General features: G+C 38.2%; 1 protein-coding gene across 3 annotated transcripts in view; it reads right to left on the reverse strand.

The window, feature by feature from the left end:
* ARHGAP15 (Rho GTPase activating protein 15) overlaps positions 1 to 21,152 on the reverse strand; it is a 622,754-nt gene that overhangs the window by 523,272 nt on the left and 78,330 nt on the right. For all 3 annotated transcript variants that reach the window (XM_027131893.1, XM_027131900.1, XM_027131911.1), the window contains one exon: positions 4,455 to 4,516. In XM_027131893.1, coding sequence (XP_026987694.1) covers positions 4,455 to 4,516 — 62 coding nt within the window. The remainder of the gene's footprint in view (positions 1 to 4,454; positions 4,517 to 21,152) is intronic.

The raw sequence follows: 21,152 nt of genomic DNA on the forward strand, positions 1-21,152 counted from the left end.
AGGAGAGGTTGATACAAGTGACCAAGTTTCTCCACTTGTAAGATTGAAAGCGGTAATATAGCCTATTTTAGAGTATTATTTCAGAATTACTAGTAAAGCAATTATCCAAGTACTTGACAGAATAAGCATCTGTTACTATTGCAGTAACTGATTATAATTTATAAAAAGATATAAAGTTCCCTGATAAATGGGGAAAAGGCTATGGAAAGAAATTTTACATAAGAAATACAAATTATAGCAACTATGGTATACTATTTAATAGTTACTCAATTTCCAATGATATAAAAACTACACAGTTTTTCAAAGTTATGATTAAACTGACCATTTTGTTACTAGTTACAAAAAACATACAGACTCCTTGGGCAAGCAGTATGTCAATACATAACAGTCATTTAAAAATGGTCTTGTGATTTAATTAAGTCATCTAGGCTTAGAAATTCTCTTAAGAAGATATAAAAGAAAAATTGACAAGCAATAGTGTAGGTTTACTGCATTTATAACTATTTTAGTATAAAACTGGAATCAACTTAAAAATCTAATAAAAGAGGAACGTAGAAATGGCTTGGTGTATTACAGTCCCATCAACATTGTGGTGTATTATATGTTATTAAACATGCTGACTATATATACTACAATTTTCAATCTGTAATGTGTTTATAATAAAAACTAAAGCAATCCTTAAAACAACTAAAAATAGAGCTACCATATGATCCTGAAATCTCACCCCTGGGCATATACCCAGAGAAAACCATAATTTGAAAAGATACCTGCACCCCAATGTTCACTGCAGCACTATTTACAAAAGCCAAGACAAGAAAGCAACGTAAATGTCCATCAACAAATGAATGTATAAAGAACATGTGGTGTATATATATACATATATATGTATATCTATACACACACACACCCCTACATATACATATACATATATACATACATACATAAATACATACACACACACACACAGTGGAATATTACTCAGCCATAAAAATGAATGAAATAATGCCATTTGCTGCTGTTGCAAATGGGTGGACTGAGAGATTGTCATACCAAGTGAAGTAAGCCAGACAGAGAAAGACAAATATCATGTGATATCGCTTATATGTGGAATCTAAAAAAAGAAAAGAAAAGAAAAAGACACAAATGAACTTATTTCCAAAACAGAAAGAGACTCACAGATACAGAAAACAAACTTACGGTTACCAAAGGGGAAAGGGGGATGGATGGGAGGGATGAATTATGAGGCTGGGATTTTATACACTACTGTGTATAAAATAGATAACCAACAAGAACCTACTGTATAGCACAGGAAACTATACTCAATATTATGTAATAAGCTATAAGGGAAAAGAATCTGAACAAGAATATATATATATATATATATATATATGTATATATATAGAACTGAATCGTTGTGCTGTAAACCTGAAACTTGCATGATATCATAAATCAACCATACTTCAATTAAAATTTTTTAAAAAATTCAAAAAAGAAAGCAAATCCCACAAACAATAAAGAATGAAATTATGGAACAATATGGATCAAATTTAAAAATATCTGGTCACTAAGGACTTTCATCAGCAAGGTAAATAGATAGTGGGAGACTTGGAGGAGATATCTGCCAAGCCTAAAGTTGACAATGTATTACTACCTGGTGTACATCAGGAGTTCTCTCAAAAAAAAAAAAACAGGAGAAACTCAGTAGAAGATAGTCAGAGTTTATGCACAGGCGATTCTTGGAATGCAGAGCCTGACTGACTCTAAATAGGTGACATGATGCTTAACTGAAACACAAGTCAGAAGAATAAAAATAAATGCAACAATAAAGTAATGTCCTATAGCCATCAACTTGCAAAACTGAAAGTTTGATAATGCTGCATGCTGATGAGATCATGGAGCGAGGCGATCCCTTCTGCATTGTGGAGAGAGTGTGAACCGATGCATTCATTCTGGAGAAAGTTTGGCATGTAGCACCCAAATCATTTATAACCGTGTGTACCTTACCACCAAGCAATCCTTTACTCCTGGGGGTATGCCCCAGAGAGAATTCCTCACAGGTCTGTAAGGAGACATATCGGTGTGGTTTGTTGCAATGTTGTTTGGGATGGAAGGAGTTAGGGACAATTTAGGTATCCACTCCTGGAAGACTGAGTAAGTAAAATTTGATGTGTGTTCACAATGGCAAAATGGGCAGCAGTTGGAAGAAATTAACTTGTTTTAAATATACAGATATAGATAAGCTATCCTAACATTGACTAACATTGAATGAAAGCAGTACGGACCAGAATGAGGCTTATAACCAAAGGCTTATGCAATTTAGAACACATTCACTTACACACTGTTTTCTAGAATGCCATACATATAGCCAAATAAATGTATGGAGAGAGGATTTGATGAACATACATTTTACAGAGGATTGAAGTGAGGAATGGAGATGAAGAATAAAATAAAACCAACTAGGGGTCTTGCCCAGAATGATGATAATACAAGGCCACACACTGAAGAGGAAAATCAACTCAATTTGTACACCTGAGGTTAAAAGCAAAGACAAAAACAAAAACGAAAAACTAATATTTATATAACTTTAAATTAAAAAGCTGAAAGAATGCATAATTGCATGTAAGCTGATTGAAATAACAATAAAACATAGTATAAAATAATGTTTATATGAATTTAAACTAGAACACAGAAATGGTTTGTAAGCTGATTAAAGTAACAACAAATACAAAATGGTATACACACTGGTTGAAATTACCTAAAAATGTATTCATGTGAGTATGTTAGGGAAAAGGCCTGGTTGTGCTTCTCTACTTTTTCTTGACACCACTTTCTAGGAAAACATTTTACTGGGATGGTTTATGGATAGCTTATGGGCAAGGACATTGTAAAAGATCACTGTGGTGGCACATCATCTTGTTTCCTTGGAATTCCTTTTAGCATCTCCTCCTCTTGCTTGCATGAGTCTGGAGGCTAAGACTGACCAAAGCTATCACTCCTCTTTCCTGCTAAGCCCCAGTGAAAGGTGAAGTGATAACTTAGACAAGTCCTCTTCTGTCCCTCTATGGATTTTTTGTCCACATCGCTGGTAAGGTAAGAAAGGGTTTTGACTTATCTTGGGAAGATTTATCATTGCACCTTTCACGAGCTGATATAACTGGGAGAAAAGTCTAGGGGAAAGTTGGCACTAGAGTGGGTTAATCAAAGAATCCCTCCTGGGTCCTTTCAGAACCCAACACATTAAGTCAGGTTCTCCACTGGGGCCAGGACTAGATGAGTCTTTGAAAGCAGCATTGCATTTGATCTTGTCTCCTGTGCATCTCCCTCCTGGACCCTTCAAATGAGGGTGGCTGCAGGGTTACTGCAGAGGAACAGTCTAGGAGAGGGTTCAAGGCCCTGTTTGCTATCTGAGAATAAAACATAATACGGGCAGAAAATAGAGTTTGTTCTTTAAAATTGAAATAGTTATTTTAAGTAGTGGAATTATGGATGATAGTTTTCCCCAATTTTACTTCTTTTAAATAAATATATACTTACTCCACTATAGCAAACAAACAATAGCATACTTCATTCTCTAGTGTTGGCCAGAGTTCCATTCTAGTAATGAATTGTATTATACAATTAATAAGTGTCCCATTGTATAGCTAATTAGTGAATTTATCCTGTATGATTTTAACTGTTAATAATATAGTCATGAATAAATGCCTTTTCTCCCACTGTAAGCACTTTCTACATACCTTTGCAGCTTGCATATAACCTAGCACAAAGCTAAGTATATTATAAGACCTACATGAGAAATAGGGAAAATTCTAAAATGGAGATGATTATTTCTAAATATCCCATACATAAAAAACATGTAGTGTGTTTGTCTACCCTCCTATCAACCTTATTTTTTTCTCCAAGTTTTTTCTTGTTGTTGCCTAGGGAATCCTTATTACATTTTCTAATTTCTCTCACCTACTCTGTGTTGACCTCATCTCCAAGTGCAGCAACTTCCAACTTTTTATCTGACAGATTATTTTCCTTTTATTTTTTCTCAAATGATTTTTATTTGAGCAACAAATGTATTTCAAATCCTCCATCCTTCAAAAAATTATGATCCCAATGTACTGTAGGGAGATTTTTATATACTGCAAAATGAGTCCTTTCATCCCCTAATCTATTAATCCCAGAAATCAAGACCCATTATCTTATTTCTTCACATATTTTTTAAGATTTCAAGTCTTAGAAGGTCATGAAGCACTTCATTTATATATTCTGTGCAACAAAATAAAATGTAGTGCTTTGTTGGAAAACTATAATTATATTAAAAATACTGTTGATCTTAGTGATAGCAGAAAGGAATATTCTAGTCATGTACTATAGGGCCAACCTTTCTAAACAATAGCAGTGACACAACTGAGGAGATGGGGAACTGGCATAGTTATATAAAAGTGAATTAAAAAAACTTTTATTACCTTAGTTTCTTTCCTCCATCTGCAATTTTAGCTTTTTGAAGATAACCTTCTTTTTCAACCATCTGCAAGAAGAATACATATATTAAAACTGTGACAAACTCCTATGCATTATTAGTTTGAATGAACCTGTGCTTTCCAACAGTCATTGCAGTGATGGAAGTTTCCAGTCATAGAACTTCATCAACAATGCATATATAGATTATGGGAAGTGCCTTCAAGATCAGTCATTACAAGCTGTTAAATATCCAAAAGAAAGATAACAAAGAGTAATGTGAATGATTTGTTAGATAGTGATACACCTTTACTTACTTTTCCTTCTGGGCATTGAAGTCACTTGCTTACAAAATTGATTAAAAATGGTAAAACAAAAACAAATTTAATGCCTTCCTTAATTTTACCAATCATCCTTGGAAAAGTTCTTCCTTTTCACTCCTCATTTCCACTTCCTCATGTACCTGCTGATGCCAGTGAGTGAGAAAAAGTCAACAGCAGCAGGTAACTGGGCCGGTTAAACTGGAAGGGCATTTAAAACACTGACATTCCACGCATTTCATTCAGTTAGTTGCCAAGAGATGCTGTAGCAGCATTATCTCATTATCTTCCTCCATGATGTGGGTTTGCTTCCTTTCCTATTTGTATTTATTGGCTTTCATTGCTAATACAGCTGCACATTCCTTAAAGGAGATTCAACCATTCCTTATCATTCCACAGAGGTTTTTGTGGAGTTCTAGGGTAAATAAATACACAATGCAAATTGTGATGTGGTGACTCCCAGCAAAGTCTATAATAGATGTTTTAATTTTTTAGTGCCCTATTTCTACCTTCCCCTGTCAGTCCTGCACCCCTCCCATCCCTAGATCTTACCTGTGTTCCATCTTTTCGATCTTGGTAAATTGCCAACAACCTTCACCCGCACCCCCATGCTATATGCTGAAAGCTTTAAGGAGTCACCTACCTAATATCAAAGGACCACACTCCCTCAGTGCCACCCTACATGCCTTCCTCCTGACTGTAATATTTCACTTCCACCATATCTTCATCTCATCAATTCCCAGATATATTAAATCTACTTTAAAATGTAATATTTCTCTCTATTGTTAGAGAGTTCTTCCATGTTTCCTCTGCAATCTCTTTTTAGATGCCCTGTCCTGAATCTTCATTTTCATTCTGCCATTACCACTATCACAGGGCTTATTTGGTTGTACCTGCACCTGTGCTGTGACTCTTCCTTTCACACTTGTGTTCCCAGCACAGAGAGTACTTGCTGGCACCAATGATCACAATAATAAATATTCTTTGAACAAATGAGTGGATGAATGAATGGCTATTTAAATGTTTATTTAAATTTTTATAGGAAACTGGACAAGCAAAAATAATCTGTCTGCATTATGACAGGTTAAAGGAAGAGATATTTGGGTGTGAGTTGTTCCAAACCACTAAAATTTCATCAGTTAAAGAATTGGCTACTTACAAGACTCACTCTGATATAGGTGAGATCTTTTCTGATTTGTTTATTATTATATTCCTAATACACAACACAATACTTAGCTTTCAAAATACACTGGATGGAGGAATCAGGAGGATGGCGGAAGAGTAAAACGCGGAGATCACCTTCCTCCCCACAGATACACCAGAAATACATCTACACGTGGAACAGCTCCTACAGAACACCTACTGAACGCTGGCAGAAGACCTCAGACCTCCCAAAAGGCAAGAAACTCCCCACATGCCTGGGTAGGGCAAAAGAAAAAAGAATAAACAGAGACAAAAGAATAGGGACGGGACCTGCACCAGTGGGAGGGAGCTGTAAAGGAGGAAAAGTTTCCACACACTAGGAAGCCCCATTCGCGGGCGGAGACTGCGGGTGGCGGAGGGGGGAAGCTTCGGAGTCGCGGAGGAGAGCGCAGCCACAGGGGTGCAGAGGGCAAAGCGGAGAGATTCCTGCACAAAGGATCGGTGCCGACCGGCAGTCACCAGCCCGAGAGGCTTATCTGCTCACCCGCCAGAGCGGGTGGGGCTGGGAGCTGAGACTCGGCTTCGATAGGAGCGCAGGGAGAGGAATGGGGTTGGCGGCGTGAACACAGCCTGAAAGGGGTTAGTGCACCACGGCTAGCCGGGAGGGAGTCCGGGGAAAAGTCTGGAGCTGCCAAAGAGGCAAGAGACTTTTTCTTCCCTCTTTGCTTCCTGGTGCCCGAGGAGAGGGGATTAAGAGCGCTGCTTAAAGGAGCTCCAGAGATGGGCGCGAGCTGCGGCTAACACCGCGGACCCCAGAGACGGGCATGAGACGCTAAGGCTGCTGCTGCCGCCACCAAGAACCCTGTGGGCAAGCACAGGTCACTCTCCACACCTCCCCTCCCGGGAGCCTGTGCAGCCCGCCACTGCCAGGGTCCCGGGATCCAGGGACAACTTCCCCGGGAGAACGCACGGCGCGCCTCAGGCTGGTGCAACGTCCCCCTGGCCTCTGCCGCCGCGGGCTCGCCCCGCATCCATAGCCCTCCGTCCCCTGGGCCTGAGTGAGCCAGAGCCCGCGAATCAGCTGCTCCTTTAACCCCGTCCTGTCTGAGCGAAGAACAGACGCCCTCCAGCGACCTACACACAGAGGCAGGGCCAAATCCAAAGCTGAGCCCCGGGAGCTGTGCGAACAAAGAAGAGAAAGGGAAATCTTTCCCAGCAGCCTCAGAAGCAGCGGATTAACGCTCCACAATCAACTTGATGTACCCTGCATCTGTGGAATACCTGAATAGACAACGAATCATCCCAAATTGAGGAGGTGGACTTTGAGAGCAAGATTTATGATTTTTTCCCCTTTTCCTCTTTTTGTGCGTGTGTATGTGTATGCTTCTGTGTGAGATTTTGTCCGTATAGCTTTGCTTTCACCATTTGTGCTAGGGTTCTAGCCGTCCATCCTTTTTTTTTCTTAAAAAAATTTTTTTTTCTTAATAATAATTTTTTTATTTTAATAACTTTATTTTATCTTACTTTATTTTATCTTCTTTCTTTCTTTCTTTCCTTCCTTCCTATTTTTTTTTCTTTCTTTCTACTTTTTCTCCCTTTTATTCTGAGCCGTGTGGATGAAAGGCTCTTGGTGCTACAGCCAGGAGTCAGTGCTGTGCCTCTGAGGTGGGAGAGCCAACTTCAGGACACTGGTCCACAAGAGACCTCCCAGCTACACATAATATCAAATGGCGAAAATCTCCCAGAGATCTCCATCTCAACACCAGCACCCAGCTTCACTCAACCACAGCAAGCTACAGTGCTGGACACCCTATGCCAAACAACTAGCAAGACAGGAACACAACCCCACCCATTGGCAGAGAGGCTGCCTAAAATCATAAAAAGTCCACAGATACCCCAAAACACACCACCAGACGTGAACCTGCTCATCAGAAAGACAAGATCCAGCCTCACCCACCAGAACACAGGCACTAGTCCCCTCCACCAGGAAGCCTACACAACCCACTGAACCAACTTTAGCTACTGGGGACAGACACCAAAAACAACGGGAACTATGAACCTGGAGCCTGCAAAAAGGAGACCCCAAACACAGTAAGATAAGGAAAATGAGAAGACAGAAGAACACACAGCAGATGAAGAAGCAAGATAAAAACCCACCAGACCTAACAAATGAAGAGGAAATAGATAGTCTACCTGAAAAAGAATTCAGAATATTGATAGTAAAGATGATCCAAAATCTTGGAAATAGAATATAGAAAATGCAAGAAACATTTAACAAGGACCTAGAAGAACTAAAGATGAAACAAGCAATGATGAACAACACAATAAATGAAATTAAAAATACTCTAGATGGGATCAATAGCAGAATAACTGAGGCAGAAGAACAGATAAGTGACCTGGAAGATAAAATAGTGCAAATAACTACTGCAGAGCAGATTAAAGAAAAAAGAATGAAAAGAACTGAGGACAGTCTCAGAGACCTCTGGGACAACATAAAACGCACCAACATTCGAATTATAGGGGTTCCAGAAGAAGAGAAAAAGAAAGGGACTGAGAAAATATTTGAAGAGATTATAGTTGAAAACTTCCCTAATATGGGAAAGGAAATAGTTAATCAAGTCCAGGAAGCACAGATAGTCCCATACAGGATAAATCCAAGGAGAAACACGCCAAGACACATATTAATCAAACTGTCAAAAATTAAATAAAAAGAAAACATATTAAAAGCAGCAAGGGAAAAACAACAAATAACACACAAGGGAATCCCCATAAGGTTAACAGCTGATCTTTCAGCAGAAACTCTGCAAGACAGAAGGGACTGGCAGGACATATTTAAAGTGATGAAGAAGAAAAACCTGCAACCAAGATTACCCAGCAAGGATCTCATTCAGATTTGATGGAGAAATTAAAACCTTTGCAGAAAGCAAAAGCTGAGAGTTCAGCACCACCAAGCCAGCTTTACAACAAATGCTAAAGGAACTTCTCTAAGCAAGAAACACAAGAGAAGGAAAAGACCTACAATAACAAACCCAAAACAGTTAAGAAAATGGGAATAGGAACATACATATCGATAATTATTTTAAATGTAAATGGATTAAATGCTCCCACCAAAAGACACAGACTGGCTGAATGGATACAAAAACAAGACCCATATATATGCTGTCTACAAGAGACCCACTTCAGACCTAGAGACACATACAGACTGAAAGTAAGGGGATGGAAAAAGATATTCCATGCAAATGGAAACCAAAAGAAAGCTGGAGTAGCAATTCTCATGTCAGACAAAACAGACTTTAAAATAAAGACTATTAGAAGAGATAAAGAAGGACACTACATAATGATCAAGGGATTGATCCAAGAAGAAGATATAACAACTGTAAATATTTATGCACCCAACACAGGAGCACCTCAATACATAAGGCAAATACTAACAGCCATAAAAGGGGAAATCGACAGTAACACATTCATAGTAGGGGACTTTAACACCCCACTTTCACCCATGGACAGATCATCCAAAATGAAAATAAATAAGGAAACACAAGCTTTAAATGATACATTAAACAAGATGGACTTAATTGATATTTATAGGACACTCCATCCAAAATCAACAGAATACACATTTTTCTCAAGTACTCATGGAACATTCTCCAGGATAAATCATATCTTGGGTCACAACTCAAGCCTTGGTAAATTTAAGAAAACTGAAGTTGTATCAAGTATCTTTTCCGACCATAATGCTATGAAACTAGATGTCAATTACAGGAAAAGATCTGTAAAAAATACGAACACATGGAGGCTAAACAATACACTACTTAATAACGAAGTGATCACTGAAGAAATCAAAGAGGAAATCAAAAAATACCTAGAAACAAATGACAATGGAGACATGATGACCCAAAACCTATGGGATGCAGCAAAAGCAGTTATAGGACGGAAGTTTATAGGAATACAATCCTACCTTAAGAAACAGGAAAGATCTCGAATAAACAACCTAACCTTGCACCTAAAGCAATTAGAGAAAGAAGAACAAAAAAACTCCAAAGTTAGCAGAAGGAAAGAAATCATAAAAATCAGATCAGAAATAAATGAAAAAGAAATGAAGGAAATGATAGCAAAGATCAATAAAACTAAAAGCTGGTTCTCTGAGAAGATAAACAAAATTGATAAACCATTAGCCAGACTCATCAAGAAAAAAAGGGAGAAGACTCAAATCAATACAAATAGAAATGAAGAAGGAGAAGTAACAACTGACACTGCAGAAATACAAAAGATCATGAGAGGTTATTACAAGCAACTCTATGCCAATAAAATGGACAACCTGGAAGAAATGGACAAATTCTTAGAAATGCACAACCTTCCAAGACTGAACCAGGAAGAAATAGAAAATATGAACAGACCAATCACAAGCACTGAAATTGAAACTGTGATTGAAAATCTTCCAACAAACAAAAGCCCAGGACCAGATGTTTTCCCAGGCGAATTCTATCAAACATTTAGAGAAGAGCTAACACCTATCCTTCTCAAACTCTTCCAAAATATAGCAGAGGGAGGAACACTCCCCAACTCATTCTACGAGGCCACCATCACCCTGATACCAAAACCAGACAAGGATGTCACAAAGAAAGAAAACTACAGGCCAATATCACTGATGAACATAGATGCAAAAATCCTCAACAAAATACTAGCAAACAGAATCCAACAGCACATTAAAAGGATCATACACCATGATCAAGTGGGGTTTATTCCAGGAATGCAAGAATTCTTCAATGTATGCAAATCAATCAACACGATACACCATATTCACAAATTGAAGGAGAAAAACCATATGATCATCTCAATAGATGCAGAGAAAGCTTTTGACAAAATTCAACACCGTTTATGATAAAAACCCTGCAGAAAGTAGGCATAGAGGGAACTTTCCTCAACATAATAAAGGCCATATATGACAAACCCACAGCCAACATCGTCCTTAATGGTGAAAAATTGAAAGCATTTCCACTAAGATCAGGAACAAGACAAGGTTGCCCACTGTCAACACTCTTATTCAACATAGTTTTGGAAGTTTTAGCCACAGCAATCAGAGAAGAAAAGGAAATAAAAGGAATCCAAATCGGAAAAGAAGAAGTAAAGCTGTCACTGTTTGCAGATGACATGATACTGTACATAGAGAAACCTAAAGATGCTACCAGAAAACTACTAGAGCTAATCAATGAATTTGGTAAAGTAGCAGGATACAAAATTAATGCACAGAAATCTCTGGCATTCCTATACACTAATGATGAAAAATCTGAAAGTGAAATCAAGAAAACACTCCCATTTACCATTGCAACAAAAAGAATAAAATATCTAGGAATAAATCTACCTAAGGAGACAAAAGCCCTGTATGCAGAAAATTATAAGACACTGATGAAAGAAATTAAAGATGATACAACTAGATGGAGAGATATACCATGTTCTTGGATTGGAAGAATCAACATTGTGAAAATGACTCTACTACCCAAAGCAATCTACAGATTCAATGCAATCCCTATCAAACTACCACTGGCATTTTTCACAGAACTAGAACAAAAAATTTCACAATTTGTATGGAAACACAAAAGACCCCGAATAGCTAAAGCAATCTTGAGAACGAAAAATGGAGCTGGAGGAATCAGGCTCCCTGACTTCAGACTATACTACAAAGCTACAGTAATCAAGACAGTATGGTACTGGCACAAAAACAGATAGATCAATGGAACAGGATAGAAAGTCCAGAGATAAACCCACGCACATATGGTCATCTGATCTTTCATAAAGGAGGCAGGAATGTACAGTGGAGAAAGGACAGCCTCTTCAACAAGTGGTTCTGGGAAAACTGGACAGGTACATGTAAAAGTATGAGATTAGAACACTCCCTAACACCATACACAAAAATAAGCTCAAAATGGAATAAAGACCTAAATGTAAGGCCAGAAACTACCAAACTCTTAGAGGAAAACATAGGTGGAACACTCTATGACATAAATCACACAAGATCCTTACTGACCCACCTCCTAGAGAAATGGAAATAAAAACAAAAATAAACAAATGGGACCTAATGAAACTTCAAAGCTTTTGCACAGCAAAGGAAACCATAAACAAGACCAAAAGACAACCCTCAGAGTGGGAGAAAATATTTGCAAATGAAGCAACTGACAAAGGATTAATCTCCAAAATTTACAAGCAGCTCATGCAGCTCAATAACAAAAAAACAAACAACCCAATCCAAAAATGGGCAGAAGACCTAAATAGACATTTCTCCAAAGAAGATATACAGACTGCCAGCAAACACATGAAAGAATGCTCAACATCATTAATCATTAGAGAAATGCAAATCAAAACTACAATCAGATATCATCTCACACCAGTCAGAATGGTCCTCATCAAAAAATCTAGGAACAATAAATGCTGGAGAGGGTGTGGAGACAAGCGAACACTCTTGCACTGCTGGTGGGAATGTGAATTGGTACAGCCACTATGGAGAACAGTATGGATGTTCCTTAAAAAGCTACAAATAGAACTACCATATGCCCCAGCAATCCCACTACTGGGCATATACCCTGAGAAAACCATAATTCAAAAACAGTCATGTGGGGCTTCCCTGTTGGTGCAGTGGTTGGGAGTCCGCCTGCCGATGCAGGGGACATGGGTTCGTGCCCCTGTCCGGGAGGATCCCGCATGCCATAGAGCGGCTGGGCCCGTGGGCCATGGCCGCTGGGCCTGTGCGTCCGGAGCCTGTGCTCCGCAACGGGGGAGGCCACAGCAGTGAGAGGCCCGCATACCACAAAAAAAAAAAAAAAAAAAGAGTCATGTACCAAAATGTTCATTGCAGCTCTATTTACGATAGCCAGGAGATGGAAACAACCTAAGTGTCCATCATCGGATGAATGGATAAAGAAGGTGTGGCACATATGTAGAAAGGAATATTACTCAGCCTTAAAAGAAATGAAATTGAGCTATTTGTAATGAGGTGGATGGACCTACAGTCTGTCATACAGAGTGAAGCAAGTCAGAAAGAGAAAGACAAATACCGTATGCTAACACATATATATGGAATTTAAGAAAAAAAAATGTCATGAAGAACCTAGGGGTAAGACAGGAATAAAGACACAGACCTGCTAGAGAATGGACTTGAGGATATGGGGAGGGGGAAGGGTAAGCTGTGACAAAGCGAGAGAGTGGCATGGACATATATACACTACCAAACGTGAAATAGATAGCTAGTGGGAAGCAGCTGCATAGCACAGGGAGATCAGCTCAGTGATTTGTAACCACCTAGAGGGGTGGGATAGGGAGGGTGGGAGGGAGGGAGACACAAGAGGGAAGAGATATGGGAACATATGTATAACTGATTCACTTTATTATAAAGCAGAAACTAACACATCATTGTAAAGCAATTATACTCCAATAAAGATGTAGAAAAATAAAATAAAATAAAATAAATTTTAAAATAGAAATTAAAAAATACATTGGATGAAGACATCTCTTAATAAATAATGATGAAGATAATGTTGACTTATGATAATCATAGCATAGTATTTTTCACATAGCTACATTTCCAGAGAATTTCTTTTCTTTCAGCATGTTCTCCACAAGCCTAGAAGAATCTGAGGAAGCTCTCTTAGATAACTTTTAGAATCATGATGTTCAGTGGTGCCTCTTCTGTACTTAGATATGTCTATTCATTTGCTTTTCCCACCTTTTGTCCTAATGTATGCCGTCTCTTCTTCTTACTTCCAGGAAGTCTTATTTGTCTACCCCCTAAAATCCATATAATACATTTAGTACTTAAATCTGGGCATCACTAGTTTCTACAAATGTTTGGAAGAAAAATGTTGTTAAGAGCAATTAGCATCACAGAGGAGGTCCCTTTTAGGAATGTATATTGAGAAATTTTGTTGTGTAACCATAGATAAAATTTACCATTTTATTTAAGCTTTCTTATGATGAAAATAAAATAAGTTACCAAAAGCCTGAATCTATCTACCAAACAGCTACAAAATCTCTCAACCCATGATAAAAACTGATGCATACTTTCTCAGCTAAGAATATTGCCTTTTTCTCCATAAAAATATTCACTAAAAGACCACTAGGTGGATATTTAGTACCCAGAGATGTATTATTGATGACCATTTCTTTAAAAAGAGAAGGGAAATGTGAAAGTAGAAACCTAACACTCTTGCAAGGGAAATCAACATAAGCTGGCTTGCATTATATACCTTAAAATTCTCTCTCCTTGAATGTATAAGTAAAGTTTCTCTATATGCTGGATCTTTTCAGGACACCTGAGATTCAGGCCAGGGGCTGGATTTCTCATGTTAGGATTCTATAAATGGACATCATTGCCATCAAACAGGCTGAACCAATTTTCACGGCCTTTGGTCAACGCAACAGAGTTTCCAGGCTTGTCCACACAGAGGTCCAGAAAAAGGAAAGAGGAAGAGGCAAATAGCAGGTTAGGTATCTTCTTTTATATTATCTTTCAAAGTCCAAGTTGCCTTCCTGGTCATTTGAAGAAGCTAATAATCCTTCTACTGTGTACTTTTACCTATTATATTTATTTCTACAGTGCATATTTTTACTTATCTATGTATCGGCATACACATTTCTACATGTAATTATATACATGTGCAACCATCATGCACTATTCCCACTTTTGTGATCAGGTGTTCACTTCTCTCCATTGTTTCTTTCATACTTGCTGCACAACCATTCATTCTTTCAACACATTTTAAAATAGTAACATCCTCTTCCCCTAAATACCAGCTGCTCTGCTCACAATGGGACTGCAAAGACTAACAGGACAACCTTAATCTTACTGAGGCTTATATCCTTGTGAGTTCACATTTCAAGATACTCCTGTTCCTCTTTTGGGGGGACTGGATACCATACTCCCCTCCAGTTATCTCAGAGACTAAGGCCAACTTTTGCCCTGGAATAGAAAACTCCAATCAGGCTTCCTACACTGAAAGCACTGCATTATTTTAAGTCCCATGCTGGGAAGCAAAGTTTCCATGAGGTATATTTAATTACTTTATTATTCCTTGTCGTCATACTTTGAAATACCTCACCATGTTCCAGGCACTAGGAATCAGTTATTCCAGGAGGCTCATAGGAGCAGAAAGAAAGATTAGGGTAAGCAGAAGATTGCTATGTATTTTGTATGTGGGTTTATATATGGTACCATAGTAATTATTCTAATTACTTATTCCTCTTTTATGTTAATCACATGGTTTGAAGGGACAGTAATCTATAAATTACAGTTGAGTATACTGGTCATCTAGGACCTAGATGGTCTTGCCGCTAGTAATTTACAAAACTCTGTATAGCTTTAGGCCTGTGTTTAGGATACTATACACCAAGTTCCAGGCCAACTTGAAGTTCTTTAAAGTAGCAGCACTCCCTAAACAAAGTATACTTAAGAATTGCCAACGAATCTTTAGATGCTGAATCTGGCTTCTTGAGCTATTTGTCCAATATTCCTTAGAAGCCCTATTTAATGTTAAGTGGCAGGAAAGATCAGCAATTTGTCCAGATTGGATGCCAGCCAGTCTGCTAGCATTGAGGAAGCACTCGGCAGACACAACTGTGCTGAGATACAGATGAAAAGAATGAATGGCAGTGGGATATCCAGATAGCACCTGTTTATCAACCTAAGTTGGAAGCAAGAGGCAAGGCAAGAGAGCAGATGACAACCTTTGATTAATGCTAACAGTCATGGCAGAAGGACCGGCCTGTAACCGTTAAGTACAGACACTGTAATTTTTTTTTTATATGAAGGCTTCAAGTAGTTCTCTGATAAAAGACTTGAATTGAAAACAATAGATTTTCATCTACACCAGTCCACCAAAAGAATTCTGTCAAAATACATGTTTATAAATGGAAATAAACTGAATCTAAAACTTTCACCAGATTTTCATGAGAGGGTATTGGCTTTTAATACCAGAATGACAGACCCTTTGGGCTGCTGATGTATGTACGTGGTTGCTCTTTTCTCCTTTGTTCTGATTCCTGTGTTCACTGGCAATCCTCTGGCTCCTAATTTAGCTTCCTCGGTCCTCTCACAAATAGTCAGAATGTGGGTGACAAATAGCATCAGTATATTTGCCATTATAAATTAATAAATCAGAATTACAATTTATACAGCTGACTCTTACAAAGTTGGTTACTGTGAGGTAATCCTAGGGATCATCATCTCTGTAAACACTGATAACATTGTTACATATAATTTTTCAAGATCCACAAAACTGAGACAGGCCCCAGACCTGAACTGGAGAGAGCCCTCCGAAGTAGCACCACCCTGTGAAAGTTTCTGTACGACTGACTGGCCTCCTAGGAGAATTTTGTATCAATTCTGTATAACTACAAACAAGCGCTACTATTATTTTGCATTTAATTATTTTCCTATTTAATAATTAGGCACTTGCTATATTTTTTTCTGAACTTTTAATAGATCGCAGTACTTTGCTGATAATCTGTTTGCTTTGATAATTTCTATTACAAAGCACAGAAGGAGGACATATCTGGTTACATCATTTTACCCCCAAATGGGGCTTCTCTTCCTTCTTAAATCTCTTCTTAACTTTTCCACCACTCACAGAAATAGAAATTTCTGTGTCTTCTTTCCATTGGCTTTTTAAAAATTATTTTTTAAGTTTCTATTTTTACAATAAAAATTGTATATATTTACGGTGTACAATATGATGTTTTCACCTACATATACATAGTGAAATGATTACTATAGTCAAGCTACTTAATATATACATTTCCTCATATAGTTATCTTTTTATTTATTTAATAAATTTATTTATTTTTGGCTGCATTGGGTCTTCATTGCTGCGTGCAGGCTTTCTCTAGTTGCGCCGAGCTGGGGCTACTCTTTGCTGTGGTGCGCGGGCTTCTCATTGTGGTGGCCTCTCTTGTTGTGGAGCATGGGCTCTAGGCACAGGCTTCAGTAGTTGTGGCACGCAGGCTCAATAGTTGTGGCTCGCGGGCTCTAGAGCGCAGTCTCAGTAATTGTGGTGCATGGGCTTAGTTGCTCCACGGCATGTGGGATCTTCCCGGACCAGGGCTCAAACCCGTGTTCCCTGCATTGGCAGGCAGATTCTTAACCACTGCGCCACCTGGGAAGCCCCAAAATTTAAGTCTTTTTTTTGTGGTGAGAGCATGTGAGGTCTACTCTTGTAGCAAATTTCCAGTGTACAACAGTCTTATTAACCAATATAATCACCATGCTGTACAATTGATCTCTAGAACTTAGTCATCCTACATAACTCCATTGGCTTTCCTTCTCTTGTCCCACTTCCCTGTTTGGGACTCATTGCTTACATTTTTCTTCTCCGTTTCCAATTATTTCTGTACTGGCTCTAGCTTTCTTGCTATATCAGATCTGCTGACCATGTGTGTGGACTTGCAGTAGAACAGAAACAAAAACAAGGAAAAAAAATCACCTTCAAAATGCAGCTTATCTGTACATCATATAAAGTACTAAGTACATAAAAAATGTAAATGCTTAATTATAGGACTATCTTACATATAGCTGGAGAATGAACTATGATGCATTTAGAGGGGTGAAATATAATATTTCTGCCTAATGTAGATACATAATTTACTGTGTGCATACTTTAAAAAAGTGGTAAACCAAAATTCTCAAGTTGGATACGATAATTACACAAAATGGAGGATAGAAGAAAAGCAAAGAAAAACGATGCTGTGTCATACATGAGTGATGCCTATAAAGGAGTAATAAAGCATTCTCAAAGAAGTTCTGGAGAAGCTGGTCTTGACTTCAGGTCTCAAAGTTAGGCATGGCTTGCTCATTGTAAATTATTTATACCCTGCAGTGTGTATGTTGCACAATGCTTTCACGGGTATTCTCCCTCTCTTACTCTCAGGATAAGAGAATATGTTGTGCTTTGGGGTTCTGCTGAACGTCTTAAACTGTTTTTCAAATGTTGGGTTTGGCAAAGTACATATAATGTTTTGCCAAGTGAATTTCCCCATCATTTTAAACCCCTGTGTATTTCAAGAGAAATTTTACCCACATGTCTCTGATTTATTTACCCTTAACTCATCAAAATATCATCTTGAATAAGCTACATTTTGATGTTTAAGAACCCCCATAGCCTTTTCCTGAGCTTTTCATCTTGTAACCAGTGTGTTTCATTTGGTCACCACCAAAATACCCAGGTTCTAATTGGGAAACAGGCTGATGAGGGAACCTCTTTTTATCTTAAGAATTTCGGTCTTCTGGAGGCTTTTCCTATGAATCACATCTCCTTTCTCCTCCTTTATTTCTCTCTTCTTCCCTGACTGCTATTTCTTTGTTTCCTTGATCTAAATATGTTGTTCTTTCTTTGCCCGTCATTGGAATTCAGTGAGAATCGCCTTCCTGGTCACTGCCTGGGCAACTTATTAGCCTAATTCAATTGTTTTGTTATAACCTAATTTTGGTCAAGGCAGTAGGGAAGAAAGGATTGCTCAATGTTAACAACCTTTTTTGTTGTTGTGTTTGTTCTTCTTCTCTACTCTACAGTTAAATGAATTTCAAATGTAGGCCTGGATGGGAGAAGTCATGGTAACCTGTTTCTGTGTTTTAATGGCTTCTGAACTCCTTATCATCACCTCAAGGCCCATCAACATCTGAGCACTGCCTCACTCTGCCCACACTTCCAGACTTATTTCCCTGTTCTAGCCAGTGTGGCATTCTTGCAGTTTTTCCAATGTAACCACTTTGTTCTGACTTCCAGACCTTTGCACTTGATGCTCCTTCAGTTTGCATCATTCTTCCAGTAATTTGCTTGACAAACTCTAGTCACCCTACAAATCTCAATTTAAATGGCCCTTTCAAAGAGTGATCTTATGACTACTTAATCCAAGGTAGGCTCTCCCTCTTTCATGGAAACTTGTTTGTCTGCTGTCATAGCATGTTGTGTAATTTGCATTCAGAGAATCATGCCTTTCTTTACTCGTTTAATTCTTTTCTTCACCCTTAAACTGACAGGCCCTCCAAAAAAGGACATGACTATTTAGCATATCATTGCATACCCTAAACCCAGCCCAGTGCCCAGCACAGGGATGGCCTCAACAAACATTGGAATTAATGCACTCCTACAAAACACTGTAAAAACTATACTCCAATAAAATTTTTTTTTAAATAAAAAACACACTCCTGCTGTTTGAGTAAAGGAAGGGTACATAAAGCAATGAAAACTTCAAGATGGTTTGTATTACTGTTATTAAATTATGTAACATTATTAACATACTGCCAGCTTGAAGATCTGGGAAGAAGTTTTTTTCAGAAAACCTAATTCTATCTTAACAAAGTAGAATTTTGAAAGACTGAAGAGCTTTTGAAAATTTTTTGCAATTTGAGGAAAGCACAGCCTGATCAATAGAATTATTCGCCCAAAGGGGCCGTCCTTTGTTTTAAAATAAGAAAACACTGTATGCTCACAATGTCTTTCATCCTTAAAGCCCTCACAAGTATTAATTAATCCACAAAATGATATCTGGCTCCAAAAGGTAGAATCTGTGACTTAAGGTTTATCTGCAAAAGCCTGCTTTGCCCCCAAGCCATGGCAACTTCCTGAGCTCTGGCCTCCAAATCCTTCTAGCTCAGGAGGTAGCAGATAATTCTCTAAAACCTGCCACAGGCTTTTGACTCCTGCAGGGTTATCCGTAGACATGTCTTATACTCTTTTGATAAACATAAAGATGATAAAGATTTAACATGCTATAAACAGGGTTATTTTTCTTGAACATTTCTTTAGGGGGAAGAGGGAAAATGCCCGGAAAATAATTAGGTCTCACGAAGAGTTATAATATGAAATATACAAGATCAGGAAACAAACACATATTAGTATATTTGACATTTCATGTTTAAAATCTTTGCTGCATTACAGAAATGGTTAAGCAACGACACGGCTTCTCAGAAAATAATATAGTCTCATGCATTGATAGCATATGGATTTGCACACCAAGTGGCATAAATGACTTCAGCTGTCAGTGAACTGGGTAGTTTCTGCCCTAAAATTTCAGACTCCAAATAGGAATATATTTTTGTCAGTATTCAAAAGAAATGCATTATGTTTCTGTTTAACTGTGTCGATCACAACCTACTTTATTAAAGGGGAAGTTGAGAGGTAAAGCATGGTTACCAAAGGATGATAGCATCTATGGGAGCATCCACCATGGCAGACTCCACTGTCATAAAATGAATTACTTTCTCCAAAGGGAGTTCATCGAATAGGATACTTCTGCCAGTTGTGCTTAAAGCCAAAGCCTCCCATGATTGCTGGATACTGTTCAAGGAAGTTCTAAATATAGGAGATAAAGGAAATGGGATTTATAGCAGAAAATGTGGGATATAAATAAGCTCAAAGATCCATATAGTAAAAATAATGAGTAATAACATCAACTTAAAGGATTTTACTATTTTCTACAGTGTTTTGGTGTATATCATTTTATATACGGTAGTTGATCCTGGTAGGTACTGGCAAGGGAAACTACTGCAAGAACCTATGGATGATTCCAGAAGCAACACTGAGGCAGGCATGAGGGAAAGAAAAAGAGATGTAGAGATGAAGGAAGGAACACGTCAGATTTGCGGAAAAAAATATGTGAATCTAGGTTAAAAATAATTATACAGTTATATTAGTCAAATATAAAGACAGCTTTATAGGTTCTGGAAAATAATTCAAGTCTTGATGTAAACAGTAACGGATAATTAAAAATTAATCAGAGGCACTTCCCTGGTGGTGCAGTGGTTAAGAATCCAACTGCCAATGCAGGGAACATGGGTTCGAGCCCTGGTCCAGGAAGATCCCACATGCCGCGGAGCAACTAAGCCTGGGGGCCACAACTACTGAAGCCTGCGCTCCTAGAGCCTGTGCTCTGCAACAAGAGAAGCCACCGCAATGAGAAGCCCGTGCACTGCAACGAAGAGTAGCCCCCGCTCGCTGCAACTAGTGAAAGCCCGCATGCAGCAACGAAGACCCAACGCAGCCAAAAATAAATTAATAAGTAAATGAAATTTTAAAAAAATATTAATCAGAATTTGTTGTTTGAGGGAATTGGTGGTTATTTCGGCATCGTCCACCATAATGAAGTAATTCATAAGTAAGACGTGTGGGGGAAAGATAATCATTTGTCTTTAAAGTAACATTAAATAAGCAATTTAATTCAAGTAGAGATTGATGAATAATAGTTGAACATAACCTCTGT

This window comes from Aethalodelphis obliquidens, unplaced genomic scaffold (assembly GCF_003676395.1).
Source record: "Aethalodelphis obliquidens isolate GAN/ISIS:26980383/991018 unplaced genomic scaffold, ASM367639v1 scaffold2, whole genome shotgun sequence".
Classification (NCBI taxonomy): Eukaryota; Metazoa; Chordata; class Mammalia; order Artiodactyla; family Delphinidae; genus Aethalodelphis; species Aethalodelphis obliquidens.